This window comes from Musa acuminata, chromosome BXJ1-9 (genome assembly GCF_036884655.1).
Source record: "Musa acuminata AAA Group cultivar baxijiao chromosome BXJ1-9, Cavendish_Baxijiao_AAA, whole genome shotgun sequence".
Taxonomy (NCBI): domain Eukaryota; kingdom Viridiplantae; phylum Streptophyta; class Magnoliopsida; order Zingiberales; family Musaceae; genus Musa; species Musa acuminata.
In genome coordinates this window covers 5,633,687-5,657,916 of record NC_088335.1, presented here as the reverse complement: position 1 = coordinate 5,657,916, position 24,230 = coordinate 5,633,687, and the positions used below count along the sequence as shown (strand labels likewise).

General features: G+C 39.5%; 3 protein-coding genes across 3 annotated transcripts; 1 reads left to right on the top strand and 2 right to left on the bottom strand.

Moving 5' to 3' along the window:
* Window positions 1-1,653: 1,653 nt before the first annotated feature.
* Window positions 1,654-4,938, bottom strand: LOC103997431 (uncharacterized). The gene is made up of 2 exons (XM_009418642.3): window positions 4,731-4,938; window positions 1,654-2,081 (listed from the first exon to the last, which is right to left on the bottom strand). The coding sequence occupies exons 1-2, from the start codon at window positions 4,801-4,803 to the stop codon at window positions 1,867-1,869; spliced, it is 288 nt and encodes a 95-aa protein (XP_009416917.1). The 5' UTR covers window positions 4,804-4,938; the 3' UTR covers window positions 1,654-1,866.
* Window positions 4,939-5,284: 346 nt separating this feature from the next.
* LOC135592717 (protein EI24 homolog) lies at window positions 5,285-13,856 on the top strand. Its single transcript, XM_065082348.1, has 11 exons — window positions 5,285-5,455; window positions 5,578-5,643; window positions 6,081-6,231; window positions 7,126-7,178; window positions 9,480-9,614; window positions 9,726-9,789; window positions 9,962-10,047; window positions 10,246-10,328; window positions 11,019-11,095; window positions 12,372-12,487; window positions 13,620-13,856. Exons 1-11 carry the CDS (start codon window positions 5,352-5,354, stop codon window positions 13,663-13,665), a joined length of 981 nt encoding a protein of 326 aa, XP_064938420.1. The 5' UTR covers window positions 5,285-5,351; the 3' UTR covers window positions 13,666-13,856.
* Window positions 13,857-19,089: 5,233 nt separating this feature from the next.
* LOC135592716 (ABC transporter G family member 25-like) lies at window positions 19,090-22,545 on the bottom strand. Its single transcript, XM_065082347.1, has 3 exons — window positions 22,050-22,545; window positions 21,109-21,937; window positions 19,090-20,385 (listed from the first exon to the last, which is right to left on the bottom strand). The coding sequence occupies exons 1-3, from the start codon at window positions 22,167-22,169 to the stop codon at window positions 19,406-19,408; spliced, it is 1,929 nt and encodes a 642-aa protein (XP_064938419.1). The 5' UTR covers window positions 22,170-22,545; the 3' UTR covers window positions 19,090-19,405.
* Between the last annotated feature and the right edge of the window lie 1,685 nt (window positions 22,546-24,230).

Sequence of the window (24,230 nt, the reverse complement as noted above, 5' to 3'; positions counted from 1 at the left end):
TATTGCTTTAGATCAAGGTTAAAGCAAACTTTCTCCAAAGGTAATTATAAATATATATATATATATATAACATAAATACTACATATCATGTTGCGTGCATGACAATTTATTAGGTGATGGGGAGAACCCATGCAATGAATGAGGAACACATGGGTATATGATCAGAATCAAAGCCATTGACTTGAGGTGGGAATGAAATGAAAACAACGTGATGAGTTTAGTGGATGGAAGTAGGTGGAGAACTACTTTCCTTCCATCTTCTCCCACCTAAACTCATTCAATGTTTTAACGGGGGAAAACTCCAAACTTCGCTTCTCCATCATCCTAGAGATCAAGGCATTGAATAGTAATGGAGGTGTTGCAAGTACATTATTTGACATTGTTATACCAAGAAAATTAAGATAGATTGCTTCTTCTTGGCACTAGATTTGAAGGTATGTAGTTTGGTGGCATATGATTAGAAGACTTTTTGCTTCTCCTCTTTAAAGTTTAGGATTAGTGCTATTGATGGTTGAATGTATTGTAACAAAAATGATGCCCATGCTAAGACTAGTCCTAATGTATTGTTAAACACAATGCTTGGCTTGACTTTTTCGAGTTCATGCTATCCAAGATTGAAATCTCTATTACGCTCGATCTAATATCAATATTGATTGACGACGACTTAATCGATTTTAAAAAGAAATGATTAAATCAAGATTGTTCTTAATATTTATAAGGCTCTCTATTTCTTTTTGATCAAATTTGTGTTCTATTAAAGATATTAAATCCAAGTCAGGTGTTTATTTTAGTATAGTCGGAACTAAAAAAAAAAGAAAAAAAAAAGAAGAGAGAAGATGTAACTAATTGTTTTAAGTGAAAGTTTCCTTATTCATAGAAGCACAATACTTTTTGAATGTTTGATGAAGCTATAAACTACCTAAATTTTTATTTATTTATTTATTTTTCATAATATAAATAGTAACTAAAAATAATAAAAAAAAAGTGTATATGCAAGGTTCGATGTAATGGTGGATATTATTTTCTCTCTGAACCCAATTAATAGGTCTCCACCCTCTAAGATTAAGTGTTTATAAACTTGAACTTATAGTTATGGTATGTAGTACCGAATGGTATCATCCGGTACAAGCGATACGTACCGATCCGACGACATATCGATACACGGACCGTCCGGTACCGCTATAGTGCTACAGTATTACACTGTAACAGTGCTACAGTAATGAAGAAAATATATAAAATTATTCAGTACACCAGGATGTACCACTCGGTACGCCCTGATATACGCTCGATACGCTGATACCGTACCGTACCGACTCAATCTCAAAACACCGGTACGATACGATATTGCATACCTTGCTTATAGTATTCCTATAAACCATCACAACTAACTTCTGATGTAAGACTAATTAAGTTATAATATGCTATGTGCCAAAGTGATCCATCATCTAACAAGTCCACAGATCAGAATGACCAGTGAGCTTCATAAATCGGAGAAGTTGTGGCTCATGCACCAGGATTTAAGAAATTTATCATCAACAACAAAACAGGTGAAAAATAAGCACAAGTGTCTCATCCGATGAATTAAATGCATCAGTGGGAAAGACAATTGTAACATAGTACCAACTAGCAAGGATATAACCCTTCTGCAGCACATAAAACCATAAGCATCAAACCTCTGTATAAACAACCAAGTCTGGCTTAGGTTTGAAGATTTAAACCAAGAAACAAGTTAACAAGAAACCACCAGGTAGAAACAAGCCACCGGTTTTCGGTTTCGGTAGGCCGACTGCAAGGCTCAAAGACCAACAACAGGTGACAAGATGATCAAACAAAGATCTTATTTCTAAGTGCACATTATCTGATATCTCAAGCAGAAGCAGCCTTTTTCTGCTGGAACATGACAGCATAAACTGGAACAGCCATGCCAATACCAAAGGCGGACCAAACTGAAAGAGCCACCTTTAGTTTCTGATGCTTCATTTGGTCCAGGTTGTACATGTGCTTGGCATGGAGATAATAGGGCTCATCATGGCCATGTCCTCCCATTCTCTTCATCCCAGTGGCATGGAACTCACGGGTCACTAGAACATGTATTTTAAATCAACTAACTAAGCAGCACAAAACTTTTAATCCTCTAACAAGCTAATTCAACTTAAATGCAAGATCAATGCTATCAGCTTTGAATAACTCAACATTGAAGTATTTGACAAAACCACATCTTTCAATGTCCAGGAACAGACAGATCAATCTCTGATGTGAATCCTTCAAGTCACTTACTGGATAAGCAAAGTAAAATAATCAGGGATGCACTTATGTTGGCTAAGATGATTACTACGAAACTCATTTACAGCCAAGAATGGTTAATGCGTTACTTTATATTTTTTCCAGACTGTGTGATAGGTTAACAAGAAAAATATGTAAATAAAAATACTCAAACAAGTTATCAACAAGTTAAAATTGCCAAAAGCCATGGTAACACAAAACATATGCATTGACTTGCCAACATTCCAATTCAAAAAAATCTTTGATTTCTGTGGCAAAACTATATTGGCTAGTTAATTACTTCTGCTGCATGAAAGCCCTCATTAGTCCAACATGCAAATGAATCAAAATTTGTTATTAATTCTTAAGCTATAATAAGATTCACAGTTTAAAACTATAGTTAGGTATGATGTTATAGAGCTTGATCATTTATATCATTAATTCTTAGAAGACAAAAGAAATACCATAAGATTTATGGGGTAGGTTCATAAGTTCACATTTGTAGCATCCAAACAGAAAATTCAGAAACTTTGATCTAATCATTTCACCCTCCTTTGTAGGTGATTCCATTCCCCAAATCGTTACAAAACTAAAAAAATGTAGAACAACATAAGTACTTGATAAACCCCACACCCTGCATATATGATTGATAAGGCAATGTATTGTTTGATGGAGTTCTTGCAACATGTTTAATTGACAGAGTTAAATAAAAATTCTCAAAAATATAGAATACAGAATGGTGCATACATTTCAACTGTTATGGGTAATGTAGTTTTCAGTTCACAGATTACTGAAAAATGACTCAAACAATGGATTGCAGGTTTAGGTAGACCTTCCTGTAGTATTCCCACTTGCCTGTAGTTTTCTGCTTGCGCAACTAAAACACTTTTTTCTATCATGCACTAGGTTTCTTAATGAGAACCAGTCCATAAAAAAGGACATCAAAGTAGTTAAGGCATTTGAAATCATGGCGTACATATATTGATCAAATATGTGGCACATATATAGTTGAATGTACTTTATAAATTGCATAAAATACAGCATATTTTTTTTTTTTCCAAACACTTCTTTTGAAACACATTAACACATAAAAATGAGGGCACAACATGTGTACATGCATGTTTGTCATATAAATGCATAAAAGTACGAATAGTATGTTGGTGCATATAGAACTGTTAGTTCTTTAAAATTTACCTTCATATATAGATGTGTGCAACCAGTTTATATATATACAGAAAAATTCTGTTGCAAACTAGAAATTCATGCATATATGCTTATAACGATATATACATGTTGAATTTCCTAATCTGAATTTTTTATAGAAAGTTGCATGATATCCAAAGTTAGGGCTTAGGGTTTATGATTGGATATAAATTAACGTCCACATTTTCACAGCCAATTCTTTATCCATAATTTTAACACATAACCTGAATCACACACAAAAACATGGAAGATCAAAATTTTATCATATGATGAAAATATATGAGAAATGTACTTCATCACCTCCCTTATCATATATATCAGCATAGCCTCCTACTAAATGCTAGACTAACCCATAGATACGTATTTCATTGCCCTTATTGCACCACGAAGTCAGACAAAACAAGTTGAGGAAATGTGATAAACTTGACAGCAAGAAGATACAAGCTTCAAAACTGAAAATATCTCTAGCCAAAGGAAACAGAATCATTAGCATCAATACAATGCAGAAACAACACTGCCCAATATTATCAATATCCAAAGGACTTGCAAGAAAGAGTTCCATTAAGAGTCTTACTATAATAGTTTCAAGCTTGATCTCTAAGTTGTACATGTTTATGCCCATCCCTATTCCATTAAAAGAAGATGCATGCATTTGCCACAACAACCACTTGGCTGTTAAAACTTGACTAGACTGTTAGAAAAGGAACTTTTGTTTTTCTGTTTATCCACCCAAGCATATGGATTTCAGCACTCAGATACTCCCACAGTCAAATTTTTTTGAAATGACATGAATATAATTCTGATCCTGGTCAAGAAAATGGACATAAAAGAAGTTTACTTATGACTCAACAACCAACATTGAAGACTAAAAGCAACCATATATCACAGGTTTCAAAAAAAATTATTCATAAGATTATGACACAAAAGCTCTATCTCTTGTAAAATTAGAACTTTTTTCTCCCTATACTCCATTATAATGAAACCAAAGAGGATTCGTACTAATTCTGCATCCATACACGGTGTTCTCCTACACAGAGCACCTATTTCTCTTCTAGACCATCCATGGACAAGCATCACATATAGTATTCTCTCTTTCGTCACACTACCACCCATTCTACTGGTGACCCAACAAATGGACAACCAAACTATCCTAAACTTCACAACCAGATGCCCAAGCCAATAAAAAAACCGAATCTTCAAGCGGAATACCCAAAAGCAGCACAGCGAAAACGATTGGAATTGGCGAAGGAAAGAAACAGACTCGCCTGATCTGAAAAGGGCAGCCTCCGAAGAGGTCAGGAGCTTGATGCCGGATCCGATTCCACGAATCATCGCCATTGATACCGCTCGGCGACCGCCTTCTTCCTCGATCGATAGTCTCGTTCTAGTTCTTTCCCTTTCCCCTTCTTATGAAACCTCAGCTCGGCAATCGAGACGATGGGCGTGATGACGTGCGGCTGGCGACAGCTGCTTCTCGCAACGACCTGAGGAACGACTTAACTCCAGGTAGTCTGACGTGGCCCACATAAAAGGGGCTGGGTCGGGACACCGGTACTCACCAAAATCGTGTAAACAGTTAACTACCCTAATCATCCTTGCGTCCGAGACGTCCCCAACAACAGCCCGGGTGAATCACCCGTGGAAAATTTCCATGGTGAGTCCACCGCTGAAAGACCGTATGGTCAGTCTCGTGGGTCCCACGCATCATCAGTGACACTCGCCCCCCCGAAAATATTTCCTGGGTGATTCAGTCGGAATTGCGATCTTTACACGAGAAGAAAGATTAGGACTCGGACCGGACTCGAAAACCGGTGGACGGCTTACCGCCTACTTTACGTATTTCCCCCATCTTTCTCCGCTCTCTGATTGCTTGCGGGTTCTTCTCGATGGCGTCGTCCTTGGCGATGCACGCGAAGGAAGCCGGGATCCTTTGGCTCGCGGGATTCAAGGAAGCCTGCTCCCTCCACAGAGTCGTAATCCTCTGCATTAGGTTTTTCTTCGATTCCTCCTCCTCCTCCTCAATCGTTTTGATTTCACTCGCTCGATTACGATTCGTGATCCTCAAGTTGCCGGAGGGTACTTTCCCGATCGTAACTTGTGCTCTTGGTTCAGATCGAGGCCGCTGTTGATCAGAACCGGTCAGTGCTTCCTCCTGAACGGGCTCATCTTCTTGGGAAGGTATCGTTGTCACCCTAAACTTTTCGACGTTGTAATTTGTTGAGTTGGCTTGTTTTTTATGTGGGTTATGGTGATTCTTTTTCTCCTGTTGGAAGTTAACCTATTTCTGCAATCCCTCTCATTTCCTTATTGTCATCTTTGTAAGTACGACAAATTCGTTTATTCAGAGGGATAATTAGTCCCTGCTTGCAACTTTTCCCTGTTCAGTTATGAAGAATTTGCAACTTGCTGCCCTAATAAGTTTCGGCTAGATGCTACTATTTAAAATTGTTGTATATAAATTGTTGATTTAAAGCTAACGAAAAAATATTCTATCTTGTTCTTAATGTAAAAGACTTGATGGCACCTGTTGTCGGTGTTGGAGTAATTTCTGTTATACTTACCTTGTCAAACTTCTTTATGTTGACTATCTTATATCATGTGTTTCTCGGTTGCAGTTTATTTATTCTGAAGTCTGTGGTCATCCCAATTCTGCTGTGGATTCTACCTGATCAAACTGAACAGTTTGCTGCAGAACATCTTTCTTGCCACAAAGCTGCTTTAGCACTATATTCCTTCTTACGCTTCATTCTCATTGAGCTTTTTTACGTAAGTCTTGCCATGATGCACTTTATAAAATTTATTATTAGCTATCTTATTAGTTCTTTGTTTAGTTCTGTTATAATTCATGTTTTATACTTGTTGATGTTAAATTAACTTTATGTCATTCATTTGAGTTGGTAAAATTTTAACAGGTATCAACCAACATTTTCACCACAGCACAATGTTTTAGTTACATGTGTTGAGAAGTTTCGGGTAAATTTATACTGCCTGAATGACCTTGGAGGCATCCATGATGAAACAACTATATTATTCAAGGTTTATATATGCATTTACGCACACATTTACGCACACAACATGAGCATGTGGAATGTCTCGAAACTTCGAAGTTTATTACACCTTGGTTGAAGATCTTAGCTCTAAAGGGAGCTTGGAAGAAATTCTGAAAATGTTGTTTTATTATGTGAAGATAAGAGGGAGGAGAGCATATTTTCTTGTTCAACATCCATTAGAGTTGTCATAAACTTGAGGTCACTAGCGTAATTGTTATCTTACTGTAGAACTTCTAGAATCAGTTAGGCCTTCTGGTTTTATTTTTTATTTATTCAGAGATGTTCTAGTTTTACATTTTTAGAACAGTTTCTGCTCGCTCATGTGCAATAAGATTATAAACGTTATATTTTTTCTACCAGTATTTGGAAAAAAGTTGAAGAAACATTCTTTATGATACAAATTGTAGGTTCATTCATTTGTACAGTTAAAAGTGATGAATCATTAACTTGATTAAACTGTTAAAGCAAACTATAACAATGCAATATATAAATGCATTTGTCTGCATTTTCTTTCTTTTTTACATGTTTGTATTACAATAACAAACATAGACATCAATTTTTTGTCTGCTCATGTTTAGTTGATATTTTTCTTGGTTGCATTTTTCTTCAGATTTTCTGGTTCTACCCTCTTTACATTTTCAGCTTTGTACTGAGTACACTCTGGTAAGTCTTATTCTTATCTTGTGGTTTTCAGATTTCATGTAAATCATAAAGTTCTTGAACCTGCTACTCTTGTATTTGCTATATCAATTTTAATTATCACTGTTGTAGTAGTCTTTTGGGATTCACTGGGTATGATATTTGCTGGTAAATGGTCCAAAATATGAAGTTATGACCATATATCAAATGGTAAAGAACAATACCTTGAATATGTGATCAGAGTGACCATATATCACATTGAGCTTAAAGGTTTTCTGGAAGAAACATAGCGAAGTGTTATAATGGTAAATTTTTTTTAGGATGTGTATTAGGAGCTTTTCATTTAGTCCATTTTTTGCAAACTCTGTTTATTGGTAAGAATAAATCTTGAAGTGACAGTAAAAGGATGACATCTTTATCATAATCATGTGGTACCGATCATTTGGATTAATCATTTCTGTTAGCAGCAAAATTATATGGTTGTATAACTATTTGGTGTCGGTATTAAGAAGTGGCACCTGTATTTAAACTGTTAAACTAGTAGGACAAATATCAACTTTTGAAATTCACTCTAATTATGTCTTGATTCTGTATATAATAAAAGTTATTCTTACCTTGGTGTGGTTTTCATTATAATTAAACCCATGGATTGTGCCAGTTGGATTGTATGGTGTTGACATGGTATCAACACAGGACCTTTGTAGCATGCCAATAGAGACAATGGGGAAGTGACAATGGCATGATGGAACAATTCCTGTGCCATGGCACATTCATGATACGTACATCCCTACTATCAAACAGTCATGTGTTTCTGCTGCAACAAGGCAATCCTTGGTTTATTGAAGCAACTGAGATTGCCTGGAAAGTCCTTCCTGTGTATCATGGTTTACATGAACATGAGAATCAAGATTCCTTAAAAAAAATAGTTAGGGGCTTGAGTTTTCCTTGATACAACACCCAGTCCTCATCTACAAGACTTAAGAGTTTGATAGTTTGGCATTGTTCCCTAATTCTATTACAGTTGAGGTATTACTTAATATTCCAACTCAAGATTTTAACAAATTAGGTCAGACAATAGGCCCTTGATGTGGAATCTGAATTCCACTTAATAACACTTAAATAATTGTTAATGACATTGGACTTGGGATAAATCTAAATGAGTCAATTTTTTGCAATAAAGGTTTGAGAATCAATGCAGCAATGACAAAAAATTGCAGTGTGGCTTTAGTTATATGATCAAGAACTGAAGGAATGTTTGAAGTAGATGATCAAGAATTACCAAAATTGAAATCTCTCAATCCTTTGGACATATTTTTTAACCAAAAGGTAAATAAAGAATTTATTAAAAAACAGGTGAGATCATAGAAGATATAGCTGTTACAGTGGAGACCTATAAGACACAGCTAAGGAAGCGGACTGCTTGACCCTCCTGCTTTGGTTCAGATGAGTCAACAACTCTCATGTTGGAGTATCCTCCATTCAGAAACAGAGATTAAGAATCCCCCTGATTTGGTGATATCACTTGACTAAGTTTCAATGAAACTAATGATGACCATGTAATTGAGTAGCCCTGTCCCAGTCCTGCATGATTCCTCATATCTGTCACCAGTTTTACCCTGAGAGTCTACAAGCACAAAAAGTCTAATCTTTCTCAATGGAAAAGGAGAAACATACTAATGTTTTGGTGCACAATATTATCTTAATTAGCTATTGGTTGTTGCTATTAGGATTTAGGCAATAGTGGCTTAATAAATAACACTTGTAAGCCTCTTTAAACTGCCTTTTGTCTTCTTTGCTATTTTTTCTAGAAATTTTTTTTTTTATTTCCCTTTAGCTTAGATCTATGGGAGGACTTTATCCTTCTCAAATTTGAGAAACTCTAGTTAGGGGGTTAATTCTAACAATTGCTTATACAACAAAACAATATTGTCAAAATAGAGACCTGGCGTATCATTATATATGGCTATCAAATACCTCTAATGGAGAGAATCTTAAAAATTGAATATAAGATCAAATTTGCTCTTTTGATGCAAATCTTAGGCAGTTCGAAAGAAACATATTGAAAATATTAATGTAACTGAAATTAAGATGTTGAGTTGGATAATATCAGTCAAGGATAAATACAAGTGCTATGGTGGTCAATTATATTTAAAGGTAGTCTTTAAGTTCTTTATAAAGATACGCATTGCATTGAAGTTATTCCAGGAGATTGTCCTTGATTTTGCATTGGGTCATATAATCTTAGAATTGATCCACCACTGTTGCACTCTTACATAAGTTTGTAGGTCCTGATTATAGGCTTCTATATGGCTGCTGATAAACCAGGTACAATGATATTGCCAAGCATGCTTATGAAGTACTGACAGGTAAAAGACCTTCCACAGCACAATCATCTAGAGAAAATGATTTGACAGGCTTGCAGACCACTAGTAATTCATTCACGCCAGGTGGCTTTGATAGGTATTTCTCTATAACACTCTAGGTTCTGAGCTTCCATGTGAATTTGAATAACTCATCACCAGAGTGCACATGACATTTGTGGTGTGCTAATAGTTCGTGATCATTGAACAGTGTCTGTATTGGAATTGGTGAACAGGTTTATTCCATCCTTCTGCTGACCATCTTCTTCATAGAGGTGCAGTGGTGCGCTTTTTTCTACTTAGTGTTTATTCAGTCTTTTGATAATGCCTTTGTATTTACTAATCTATATATTGTTTCATGTCACTGTAATTTAGTTTGCCTTATGTATTGTGTTCTGTGTTCTTATTGTCATGTTTACAGCGACATGTTTGTATTATGTATTGCAGGTTTTTGCAACTGGTTTCATTCCTTATTTTGGAAAGGCAATAAATTTTCTGCTTCTTTCCTGGATGTATGCTTACTACTGTTTCGAGTACGTGTCAGATGTTTGAATAACTTAGTTATCATTATTGCTTTTGTGAATATACATTTCATTTCTAGTCTTATTTCAGTATCACCGAGCCTTTTCTAATCATTTTTGGGCTAAGGGTGCATGGAAATATAAATTAAAAAGGATTTGTATGAAAATATTTAGAGACTGGTAATTTTTTGTTCTTCCTTCATATGCAAGGTACAAGTGGAACCATTCTAAAGTGAGCTTGAACAGAAGGCTTGACTTTTTTGAATCCAACTGGCCATTTTTTGCAGGATTTGGTACGTTTCTCCCCCTATTATTCGACTTGGTTAGTTCTTAAATATTAATTCTTATTCATGCCACTTCACAATATATGTATGTCTTAAAATTATTTTAGTGCTGATGCTACACATCATTTTTGGCTTTGAACTTAGTTCAATTTGAAAAATTGAACTAAAAAGGTCATTAAATTTGTTTAAAGCTGCATGTGCTGAATGAAATTAGCTTATAACCAATATCCATAGCATATATGTAAAAATATAAACACTAAACCCAACAGTTTCATATAGTTCAACATCAGCATTGTATACTAGGAATTTTGTTGCATGTAGGTTTGTGTAATCATAATTGTTAATACTAGAACTCTTAGTTTCATCATTTACATTTCTAGAATCCTATGATCGTAACACTTTAATTCATACAAATTTTGAAGTTCTTGGGACAGTCTAACTCTAGCCTATTCAATTTTTAACAATTTACAGGTACTTTTTTTTCATAAAACCTATAGTTACAGTGACTTATTGTTTAACTTTGTTATATATTTAAAAAATGTATCTAATCAACAGAACCTAGAGATAAAATTAATTCAATAGTGATTTTGTGTATTGTTTTGATAATTTCAGCTCTTGATCGATTTCTTACTTGAACTCATCACTTCTGATATTCCACATTTTGTGGATTCTAACATGTTGATGTGATAATTATTCCAGGTAGTCCATGTGTCCTTGCAATTTTCTTTTTCTCTCCCCTTGTCAGCTATGGTGTTATGGCTATACTTTATCCCCTGGTATGACCAGAAGTATTTATTTCAACACTAATATTCTTTTCTGTCTATATGTTGCTACTTTCTTCTTCGTGACCCCTTCCATGTTATCTACTTGACATTTCTTGTATGACAATTTGCATGTCAGTAGAGTATAAACTGACGAACAATTCTCTTATCAAGTTTAAATCGCAAGTTTGGACATCAAGTAAATTGACCAGTTAGTATTTAGTTTATTGATTAGTGGTAGTATTTCACAAAAATGCAAGACAAGTGAGATATCTTACAATTCACTGCTTCTATATCAGGTGTTTATCCTTATTTGACGTTTTTATGATCTTTTCACAAGATAGCCATGTGTTTGGTTATCATTGAGCTAAATTACTATAACATAGGTTCCATTCGCCCATTTAAAGTTTTAAAGTTCTTGCAATCAAGGTTTAAAAACTCGGTTTGGTGCCAATAACAAACAGTGGTTGGATCAGTATGGTCACAGTATAGACAGACAACAACCATACAGGTTAGTGCTGCCTGGACTGGACTACAGAGGAAGCGGGAGAGAAGAGGGGATGTGGAGAAGGAAAAGGAGGAGGAGACAAAGGCGGCGGCGGAGGAGAGGAGCAGCAGGAGGAAAAATGAAGAGAGGAGGAGGTAGTAATGACGAATTAAAGAGGAGGAAACAGCTTTGATGGAGGCAGTGATGACAGGAGGAGGTGGATGTCGAGGGTGGAGGAGGTGGATGCCAAGTTGGCGGAGGTGGAGACATGGCAGAGAGAGGGAGAGGAATTAAACAGATAGTTGACAACTGTTTACAACTGTCAACTGCTGTTTACAGCCAAAAAGTTGTTTATGACAGCAAATGGTTGTTGACTGATTGACCCTTTAAAAAAATTTTAAAAATTAGAAAACCAAGAGTATGTAATTGCCTCCTATATTTCGATCTTTACACATGAAGCAAGTGCACCATCCAGTACACACCATTTCGAAACGGACTGAACAAAATCGTCTGATTGCCATGCTAGTCCCCTAATGAACAGATAATACCTGGCCGTACCATGAGGTACATCTAGTATTAAAACTCTGCTTTCAGTTTAAAGATTGTGGATGCATAATTGTGGTTTATTATTAGCAAGATGTTTTGTGTTTGTTTTCTGATCCAAGCAAACAAGTAACTGATTTCCTTAAACTTTGTCAGTATAATTCAAGAGTGATCAAATGATGCAAAATAAATGCAGCATTTTCTCTTTTGTATATTCCTTGTTTATGTCTCAGATGGTCATTCGAGCAAATGGTTTTGCAGTTCGTTTTGACAGCAGCAGGCACCCACTTAGAACAAGTTGTTACTTCGGTAAGAAGATCATTTAGAGGAGGGGGACCAAAAAAGCTTCAAGTATTCTATGCTGCAAACAAAATTGCGTAAGCTACCACTACACTGAGCCCCTTTTATGGTTTCTTTATATATTTTGGAGGATTTGAATTATGTCAATACCTCTAGGCATCATATACATGATGTTTCATAGTCAAGATTTGAGTTGCTTGTCTTTATTCTCTGAGTATCACTTGAAGATCGATTGCAAATATTGTTGATATTTTATTCTCTCTTTTTCTTGCTTATTATCAATTGGTTAATTTCCCAAATTATCAATATGGTACATGTTGATGTATGATAGTCAAGATGTCAATTTGAATCATTATGAAATGGCTTGCTAGTGGCTGCAGGAAATTCCATAGATATAGCAAGTTCAATTTCTTACGTTGTAATTTAATATTTTCATCTGAAAAAGTTCACCATAGGTATCCCATGAACAATTTTGACTAGTAAAAACCTTTACATAATTCTTGCAATCGACTAGCATTGCACTCGATAATCCACCTCAAGTTCTCATAGCAAGCGATTGAAATTGATTGTATTGATCTTTCGTTGTACTCTAAAAAATTTTAAACATTAATTTTCTATGATTATCATCAATCAATCAGCATATGTATGTGTTCAACTTTGCTCTTTACTACTGGTCTCTGCTTTGTCAGGGCAAATTACTCCTGGCAAGTCCATAGAGTACCCCTGGATGTTATCTTTTTAAAGAGGGCCCATTTATTCCATAGAGGCAATTGAAAGTAGAAACAAAGGGCATTTATGTTAGAAATAGCTTTCTCTTCTAATAAAAAGCTCAATGATGGAAAATAACAATATAACACTTTTACCGCCATATTTCTAATAGATGAGGCTACACTAATACTCGTTCCAAATTCATCAACCTCATTTTAAGAAACTCGTCGGGCCATACTGAGTACAGCTTGAGTTTTGACTCCAAGTTGTAGCTAGCTGAGTCGAGCACGACCCTCAAGATGCTGCTGACTTGGGTTAACTTGATGGAGTTTCAGATTAACTCGATTTTTTTTTAAATTATGCACTGAAGTGTTTTAATATCATAGCTTTATCTACTGCTTTGTTACCTAGAGAACCTCTATTCTGAATGAAACTTTCACTCCATGTCATGGATCATTTTAAATGTTTTCAATAATATTTATTCTGGCTACTGTAAAACAGGATGATAATCGTTCAATTACTACCGGAGGCAAGCAAAACAAGTTGACCATTTGATATGGGACAAGTTATGTCTTTGTGCAAGTGCTTCCAAGTCTGCTGTCACTATTGAAGAAAACAAGCTATATTGCAGCTGTATATAGATGAATACTAATTGTTGGATATTGTTTACACTTAGACTCACTTTATGTAGAAATATCATTAGGAGCAGATTCAGTAAATATATTCAACTTATGTACACTCGTTGCTCAGATCAGATCTCTTGTTGCATACCGCATCGCATGACCTTCCTCATTGATCACGAGTCTTCAGAGGTGCTTGTTCGCTTCACCCGAACAGTATGATGGTCAAGATGAACGTGCACTCAGACCATATTCTCACACATTTTTTATGTTGGTTTTCCGGGAACTCGGAACGACACCGTCAAAAATGTTAGGACAGAAGCAATTGTTTGTTGCCTGACTTTTATTCTCATTGTAGTATCAAACTGAAAACTGACTATGCTGCTTCTTGTGATACGATTGCTACTGTCTTCAACTATTGATTACTGTTCGCCGGTAACTCGGAGATTGATGTAAATAGGGACTGAACTCATTCTTAACAATCTTTGCTTCCAGTCATGAACATTAAGCACACGCCTCCAGTTGGGCAATGGTGGTTGGTCAACTGCTCTCAGATTCATAAAGGATTCAAATGCTTGATCATACCGCTGGCAGAACTGGGAGAAGTATTGTATGTTTCATCAGTACTGTTGGAATCACCAGTCTCCAAAGGCACTGCTCGTTGCTTCATGTGTATCACTGCTTGAATTGTTGGAAGAATCTCTATCCACTGACAACAAGAAGCATTTTTACGCTGCATTGAGTTACTCTGATCTCACCATTTTGATCAATCTGTTTTGTTGGAGATTGTTTGGTTGACTACCTCACAAAATTTTAGACAACCAACGTCGAAAGAGTTCTTTTAGTGGCGATTTAGGGATTTTTTTTTTGCATCAAAATTGCTCTAATCATAGAAAAAATAATATGCAAAAGCAAGTATTTTCGAGAACCAATTTGGTTCAATATTCAGAAGATGAATATCCTTTCTAAGATAATTAACAAAGCGTATAGAGAAAAAAAAAATATTTACATATGATTTTAATAAACTCAAAAAAAAAAACTTTTTTGTCTTTTACCCACCAACGACGTTTTTGTTTCTTTCATTTTCTTGCATGCTCGCACTGTTTTCTACATTTCTCTGTTCCTTTTACTGCAACATAACACAAACAAACAAACTTCACTCCGTTCCTTTTCGCTCCAATTTTCTCTGTAAAAGAAGTGCTTTTTTGGGAGGGTGGTTATTTAGGCGCCCTTAATCTCCACCGCCGCCGTCGCAGTCCAGGAGCAATCCGGCTCCGACGAGGCCCAACTGGTCCTCTAGGTATCGGTGCAGCAGCCGCCCCTCCGCCGCCTCCTCGTCGTCCTCGCAGCGGCCTAAGATCCCGGAACCCTCCCAGCCCCGCGGCTTCCGCCTCCGCCGCCCGACCCGGAGGCAGAGCCCGGCGATGAAGAGCAGAGGGAAGGAAAGGCAGGCGAGGGGGATAAGGACCGGGGAGCAGCAGACCAGGGCCAGTATCAGGCAGGCCCTCCTCCGCGCCGGCGGCCACCATCGTCGCCCCATCTCCGCTCTCTGGTGGCGATGCGTTCCCTCCTCAGATCACCACGGCGACAAAAGGTCTCACTTGGCCTCCTCCCCTCCCCATCTCTCATTTTTGTTCTCTCCAAAGTCTTTTGCTTGTTCAGACTTTAGACGTGTCGGCTAATCAACGTTCTAACACCAATATGCTGCATTAACTGTAGTAATGATGTTGGATTAAGAAAAGAAGGTTTCCTGCTTCCATATTTAATTAGACGTGGTTAATGATCTCACAATCGGTCTTAACTACGACCCCTTCCTTCCTTATGACATGAAGAACGATGCAATGGGCGAGCGGCATGTGTGCCCACATGCGTGATGAAGGATCGTGTCCCTGACGCGTTAATTCAGCGAAGAACACGGAACCCACCTGTCTCCGGCAATGTGAGTCACGTTGTAGAAATAAGATTTTCTTTTTTTCAATTACTTTTGGGTGAATATATATATTTTTATTTATTTTTCGTAGATGATAATAAAGTCATGAGGATGGCACTCATCCTTCAATCTTGCTATCAAATAAATGTCAGTCTCACTATCAAAATAAGATTATTCTTCAATTGCCTTGTGGTGGATTTTTTTTATTTTTTTTTCATAAGTTATAAAGATGAAATTCAATCTTGTTAATCTAGTTTTTTATTGTCCAAAATAGAATCAATTTTGTAGCCAATCGGTATTGTTGATGAACAGATGTATTGTGGCTGGTGAGTCAGCACGGCTTGGTCCACAGGTCGATGTCGGGAGTCTTCCGTCGGGTGAGTTGGATGCCGAGGTAGGTCGGGCCCTCGTAACGAGGTGGTGATCAGCGTTTCTCGAACCGGGCATCGTCTGCATTGAGCAACGTCTCTCCATTCTCGGGCTAGTTGGGTGCTCGCCCTCGTTCACTGGATGGTGATTCCCAGGTCGAGACGCTCCTAGCTCGGGGGTGGTTGTTTGCCTGCAAAAATGACCTTCGTCGAGTGATTCCCGACTTTGGCCCCTCTAATGAGCAAGTTAGTAGTTATTTTTTTCTCCTCTTTTGTGGCCTCTCTCTTGGTCGGATGCCGGCCAAGGGTTTTTATATTATTGTGCGAGGGTCGGTCGCACGCGAGTTCGATGTGGCAACTGATCCTCGGGGAATGATATGGTACTATGCGGTCGCTAGCTTGGGACGCGCGATACAACATCAGACGGCACAGCCCCAAACTTCCGGGATGGAACATGCCAAACAGCACCTCAGTACGGATTCTAACTTAGCATATAGAGTTGCTCCCCTGTAGCGTGACATGACATCGGTTATGATTGTGGTTTTGACCCAAAATATACCTTATCATGTATTAGTCTCAAAGCGAACTATGGACCTAAAAGCATTGAACCCGTAAAATCAAGACAGGAGTATTTTCAATAAATATTCATTCGATACTCAAATTAGACCTAAAAGCTCTTTGATTTTCTTTTATGAGGTTTCCATAATATTATGTTAGATATGAAGAGTGATTATACATCGAATTAGGATGTGGCATCAAGGTGCATCGAATCTGAGACATATCTTGATTGGTTTGACTCAATCTTGAAATATGTGGCCTCTACCAATGAATATGTGGATCATGTGTCATATACATGGAGTCGTATTGTCGATCGTGAGATGTCAACCACCTCAGACGATTGATGTGTGTGACATTGATTTATCGGTTAGATCATTGGTCACCTATCAAATCCTTTAAACTTTACTATCAAAGTCTATTTTTTTTACTTTCAAGAGAAATAAGGATCTATAAAAATCGATAATTATTAATCGATCCAACGTGTACTTCTTCTTAACCTCGATGAGGTTAATTTTGTATGTCTAATCAAGACGAAATATGTCGTGTCGTAGAAGAAATAAACGTCAAAGTGGATCTGATTGGGATGGATTGAATTGAGGCTCTAAGGTCACTATCAAAAAAAATAATACTCAATTGGAGGTAATTTCTCTAGAATAAAACGTGTATAATTTGATAAAATAAGACAAAAAATCATTAGTTCCTAATATGATTAATTTTGATTGCCAATCCGACCTGATAAAATTAATCTAATGTAACATAATTTTGAATTATTATATTTGAAAAAGGTTCTTTTGGATATATTTATATCACGTATTACTTATCTTATCCGTATTTAAATGCATCTAATAAAGTCATTTTTATGATCAAATCAATCAAATATTTTTTTAAAACTTAACTAATTATAGATTTACCTATGTAGTTACACTTCCTTAGTATCTTTATTTTCAAACTTAAAAAAATTTATATTGGAATACTTATAGTTATGAAAGTAAAACATTTATGTCCATTTACTTTAATATCGCTGATTTATCGATGAAAACATGTAATAATAAATAAAAAGATAATTTTAATATTCTAATTGGTGGTGACGGATGACATTAATGGTAGTAGACGAGAGCACCGCTAGATAGATGGCTGCTATGAATGAGGAGAACGACAATGAAAGATGAGGACCGCTCTATATCTACGTCGGTGTTGAAGCACTTGTCGAGTAGTAAAAGGGTTGCTCGATATTTGCATAAGTGCTTATACAGATTTAGAGTGACATTGCCTTGTATATACATCAATATCGATACAAATGCCAAGTAGCCCTTTTGTCATTTTGCACCTTTATCGATGTTGATGCAATTGTCGAGCGATGAAAGGGTCGTCGATGTAGATGTCGAGCAATGCTGCTCTACATCTGTGTTGATATTGACAAAATTATCGAGCGACATCGCTCTATATTTATATCAGTACTGACACAAATGCTAAGCAACCTTTTTATCGCTCGATAATTACATCGACGCTAATGCAAATATAGAGCAACGAAAGACCCACTTGGCAATTGTATCAGCGTCAATATAGATACAGAGTAGCCCTAATAACTTGTCGTCACTCTCCTCATTCACAGCAACCAACGGTGGCCCCAAACGATGCCATCGTTCGCCACCATTGATGTCATCCGTCATCATCAACTGAAATTATCTTTTTATCTATTGTTTTCATCGATAAAACTGATGACGTTAGGGTAAATGAATCTATATGTTTCATTTTCATAACTATAGATATTTCAATATAATTTTTTTTTATTTAAATATTAAGATGCTAAGGAGATCTAACTATAAAGGTAATCTATAATTAGCCATCTAAATTTCATCGAACGAGTTTAAATAAAGAAATGTCTAAATAAACTATTTCAAAAGAAAAATATTTTCTTTTAAGTGCTATGCTATATAGTAAACCCTTTCTCTTTCCCGAAAATTGATATGACAGTGTCTATTAAATATTAACCGAACTCCATTATTTTATTAATAATATATATTAATTTCTTTTACTCTGTTAGGATACCCTACTCATAATAGAGAAGTCAAAATGACTGTACGTCTAAAGCATCATAGAATTTGTTAGGTGACTTTGACCCGACGTTTCTAGTTCTCTTTGGTCAACCTTTTGGGACATATCTCATCTCTCACGTCAACCATCATATGGTATCCAATGATAAAAATTTGATAATTGAAATAGACTTCCATGTTTGATGGGATCTATGATGATCTAATTTATCCATTAATTTGATGGATCTCAGATCACTTGACCCAAAATTCTAAGAGTTATCGGATTTCTCGAAGTTCATGTTGACATTTATTTGACATGTTCTCATTATTTTTATCATATTATTTATTATATATATGAGGAAAAAATAATAGTCAGAGCTCAGTCGGTAAAGATATTAATATATGTCATGAGACTAAAAAGAAACGCCAACCAAACACTACCAACAATTAGCATGCAGAGTGTTTAGGAATCATCATTACTCTTAATTTGGCACAACCAAACACTATTAACGATTAACCGCTGCTCTGTCACTGAGAGATTAAGAGAGCGATGACTGTGAAGTGACACAACAGAGAAGCACCCTTCTTCTTCCTTGCAATGTACAGCCGCCAAGCACTCTAATCGATTTGTCTCTTGATTCCTAACCATGTTTGGGTTTTCACATCCAATGTACACTTGCTCACTTCACGAGCTTCCTCGTGTCTCCTTCTTCTTCTTCTTCTTCTTTTTTATTGTAGTAGATAAGCCACGGACACCACCATCAGAGTGTCGGGCATGTCAAGCACTGGTGCGCCTGAGAGCAATGTAGGCCAAGACCCTGTACCCTACGAGCATGGCGATCAGAGCTACGATGCACACCGATGGGTCCACCTGCGCCACCAGATCGCCTTCTTCCTCCCTCCCCTTCCTGTGAATATAGTAATCCATCTCGTTGCCCCTGTACTGGATGCTGATGAGAAGCCTGTAGCCGTAGAAGGTGAAGGAGACGTACTTCATCCACGCCAAGCAGCCCGGTATGTTCTGCACGTAGAATCCGCCGGTGAGCAGGAACGCCAGCATCGTCACCGTGGCGATGGTGGACGCCTGCTTTGCGTCCATGATCGCCGCACCGAAAGCGAGCCCGAGGCCCTGCGCCACCAGCACGTATCCGAGCAGCACTGCAACCGTGAGGAGGAAGGCCGCCGGCTCGGCCCTGAGCCCGGCCATCCAGTAGAGTATGAGGGTGAACACGGTGGGGAGGATGAGCTCCATCGGCAGGTCGCCGGCCATTCTCGCCATGAAGTAGGAGGAGAGACTGTACATTCCCGAGGAGCGCTCCTTGATGAAGATCGCTCGCTCCTGCGCGAAGGTGAACACGGCGTTGAAGGAGGGGAAGACGCCCCAGAAGATGGTGATGAAGAAGAGGAGGCCGAGCCGGTCTTGCACGTCGCGGGCGCTGGAGTGCCACCACATCGACCCCGAGAGGACCGCCGCCGCCATGACTTGGAACACTCTGAGCGAGTTGAACGACTCGTGCCGCCGCTCCTTGAGGCTTCTCTGGAGGAGGATGGAGAACTGGCTGATCCAGCTGATGCTGCCACGGCCTTTCCTCCCTCTCTCCCTCGACACATCTTTACCTGACAGGGTTGCATCTCCGGGGACAACAGCGGTCAACGCTGCCTTCACCTTTGGTGCCAACACTCTGTTGTAAGCTGAGATCAGAGACTGCTTCACGGTTGACTTCTCTGCATCACCCTGGTGATCCATCTGAGTAACCCCTGCAACAGAAGACCTTACTTAAGATCTAAGAGCCGTTCATGAACAGGAGCTCAAAGCTTCTCCCGTTGACCGACTCCTCATGAGGTCAAATGTTTTACTAAGAACGGCCATCGAAACTACGAAGTCTAGTCAAACCAAAAGAACAGAAACTAAATGGGAAAAGGATTGAAGCACTGAGCAGCCATGGAAAAATCTGAAAGCACATCTCATCTCCGGTAATGAGATGGCGAAGGATAGGCCAAAGTTGAGTCAATTCCCCGCAAAAGCGCACCGAAAAGTGATAAAACAGACTTCCTCCAACCCTTTACTTCCACCAGACACGTATAGTAGTCGTTGATATCACCATTATTCTCCCACTATCCCCACCACGTGTCCTCTGAGTGCTCATCGAGCAAAGCCATCCCGACTCAGAGCATACAAAGATTACAGCTCTAATAAGGATACTTGGTAGCAGGAAGAAGACCGTGTGGAAGAGGAGGAGGAGGTTCTACAGATCCAATGCTGTTCTGTAGTTTATTGGGTGTTCAAAGTGATGCAGTGAAGGACAACATTCACTTCGTCAAGGGCTGCTTTGATTCCAAACAATCCGATAAGAGATCTGATGAGAGGTGATATTGCGACAGAGTTTAAAGAGACAGAGGAATAAGAACAGCAATATCTTTCACAACAGTAGATGCCAAGCACAGAGCATGAGCAGCGGGAATTGATTTGGATATACTAACCATTAGCCAAGTCGAGCATGAAGTCAGCGGGGTTGACATGAAACTTTGGAGCGAAGCCAAGGGAGCCGAAGTAGTCCATGGCGTCCTTGGCCTTGCCAAAGTACAAGCAGCTACCCTCCGAGAGCAGAAGCACGGAGTCGAACATCTGGTACACCCGGCTCGCCGGCTGGTGCACCGACGTGACCACCGTCCTCCCCTTCCTCGCCAGCCCGCCCAGCGTCGCCACCAGCCGGCTCGCCGCAGTGGAGTCCAGCCCCGACGTCGGCTCGTCGAGCACCAGCAGGCTCGGGTTCACCAGCATCTCGTGCCCGATGCTGACCCGCTTCCGCTCCCCGCCGGAGATCCCCCGGACGAACGGGCCGCCCACTGCGGTGTCAGCGCATTTGGTCAGCGCCAGCTCCGCCATCACCGCCTCCGCCGCCGCCACCTTCTCCGCCTTCGCCACCGTCCCCGGCAGCCGGAGCATGGCGCAGAAGACCAGGGTCTCCCGCACCGTCAAATGCGGGTAGAGCACGTCGTCCTGCGTGACGAAGCCGGTGCGTCGCAGGACCGCCTTCGTGAGCTTGCGGCCGTTGGCGAGCACCGCGCCGGCGTGCTTCCCCTGGAGCCGCCCGGCGAGGACGCTCAGCAGAGTGGACTTCCCACTGCCGGAGGGGCCAAGTACAGCCAGCATCTCACCGGGAGACACCACGCCGCTGATGCCACTGAGGATAACTCTCTCTTCAGTAGCTGCAGTGGACTTTCCCGCGGAGTTAAACATGCACTTAATCCCTCTACCGGTGGAACCCGACATCGGGGCGAGCTTGACAGAGTACGAGACATCGATGAACTACACACACCAGCCACACAGACGATTAGGCACGATCAACTTCTTCGCTTGCAGATCACGTATGTTAGAATCAACAGAGGTAAAGAAAGATGGATGGCGTTCGAGGTAGTACTTGCAGAGTGAGGGGAAAGCAAGAAGCAGTCGAGAAGATGGAGTCCATGCTTCGGGTGGCAACGACTCCTCCATCACTGTCACCATTACTCCGAATATCTTGCTCACAATCGGAAGGCATCTTCTTGTTTCTGATGTTGTCTTGCACTAGTACGAGAGAGAAGAGAGAGAGGCAGAGGAAAGTAGTACCGGAGGAGGAGGAGGAGGAGCAGCAGCTGCGAGCAGAGCGTGATTGTGGGCGGAGTGCGCGGCGATGTGGGTCGGGGAAGACGGGGAGGTATATATGTAGGGAAGTGGGGAGTGGTGGAGGCCACGTCAAAATGGCACGGCCACATGTGAGAGGGTACGTGGCGAGCTCTGAAAGGAACACGAGAGCCAGCTGGCCCCATTGACGGCAGGGAAAGAAAAAGACCGCAATTTTCTAAAGAAGCCCCTATCTTTCATTGTTTTACTGTTCACATAATTCCTGTACGACGGGAAACTCACCGAACCGGTCCTCAAAAGCCTAAACCGGTTCTCTCAATCAGACGGTTCATGCTGGTCCAAATTAAATGCATGATCTTAAAGCCACATGAAATCAATAATATTAATCTGATAAAGGTACATAAATTATGCAATTTAGGCATATTTTCGGCTCAAATTTTCCGTCTTTGGATCAGAATTGACTCGAACCGGATTAGTGGATTTTGCAGGTAGTTTTTGCCAATAACAATCGTTGAGGGGCTTAAATGTAATATAAAAAAGGAAAGATCAAGAGTTCCTTTGTGACCTTTCCCAAAAGGAGAAGATGCTCGTCAGGAGAAGGCTGGAAGAAGCAAAACAGTCGTCTCTAAACTCCAAGCATTTTTAGCATTACTCCGCTCTTCTTTTTCTTCTTCCCTCAGCATCGATCTGGTTCATGGATTTGGAAGCAGGTGTCATTGGTTTGGTCATGAGGTTGGTGTTGGCTCAAGTGGTTGTCGCTTGTCTTCTTCTCCTTGATGTTTGCTTGCAGGAGATGAACAGCGCTGATACTGATCTGTGCCCATGTTAAGGAGGCCAGAGAAAAGATAAAAAGTACCTGAGGAAAAGTTAGATTTGCTTAAAAGGCACAGCTAGCTGCTTAAAAGGAGAGGAGGGTTAGGTGGTGAATGAGTTGTAGCTGCACATTTGCCAGTTCCATGGCTGAGAGGTGGATCTATGCCATGGAGGAGGTGGGGAGTATTCCTTCACGGCATCAATACTTGCTCTCTCTCTCTCTCTCTCTCTCTCTCTCTCTTAGGGCACAAGGTGTTGTTTCCTTTTGGCTGAACAACTGTGTGAAGAATAATCCTTCAGATATATATCTGCACATCAAAGATGCCATTACCGACGCTATTAAACTGGTGTTTCTTTGGACTCCAAAATATCTTTTCTGAGCATCGACCAGTTCACTGTAGCTGCAAAGTGTTGGACATCATCAACCCTAACCTTGTCCACCCTCAGTACATTCACGAGAAGGACCGCAACACACGCGGGATCTCGAGGAGAGCAGAAAAAGAAGGGAAAGAGACCGGAAGGGGAGGTCCACGGCAGCTTCTCGTTAAGCCACGTACCCACCCACCCACCCACTTAGTTGCATGAGGAAGGACAAGCGTGAGGCCAAAGGATCAACATTGCTGCTACAATAAACTTTGGCCTTTTGCTTCTAAAAGCAGCAAGGAATATACGAGCGGAGATCTCCACGGAATTGGCATGACAGCCTACTGCAGCCCTCTGTTGTCTTCTCCTCCCTTTGCTGGTCTGCACTAACCTCATACAAACATCAATGTGTTTGTGTGTGTGTGTGTGTGTGAGAGAGAGAGAGAGAGAGTTTGAATTTCTCGACTCAGGGATATGACCATAATTCTTGCTATCTTCTTCCTTGTAGGCAATGGCAGTACCACCATGGACATGATGGAAACGTCTTTTGTGCCCGTTTAGCACACGACAAGTTGGAGCAAACTGTGTGCAGATTCTTTCTTTGGAAGAGAGCAATTGGTTCAACGTACTTGTGGTTCTGTGATTCTGTGAAGGTCAAAGATGTGTGGCGCACACTTTGGTCACTCTTTGGCATATTAGAAATCAAATAATGATCAGTCAGATTCAGTCACAGTTAAATATATATCGGATTCGACATCAATTCAATCTAAACACTTAAACTAATCAGTTTCTAAACTAAACT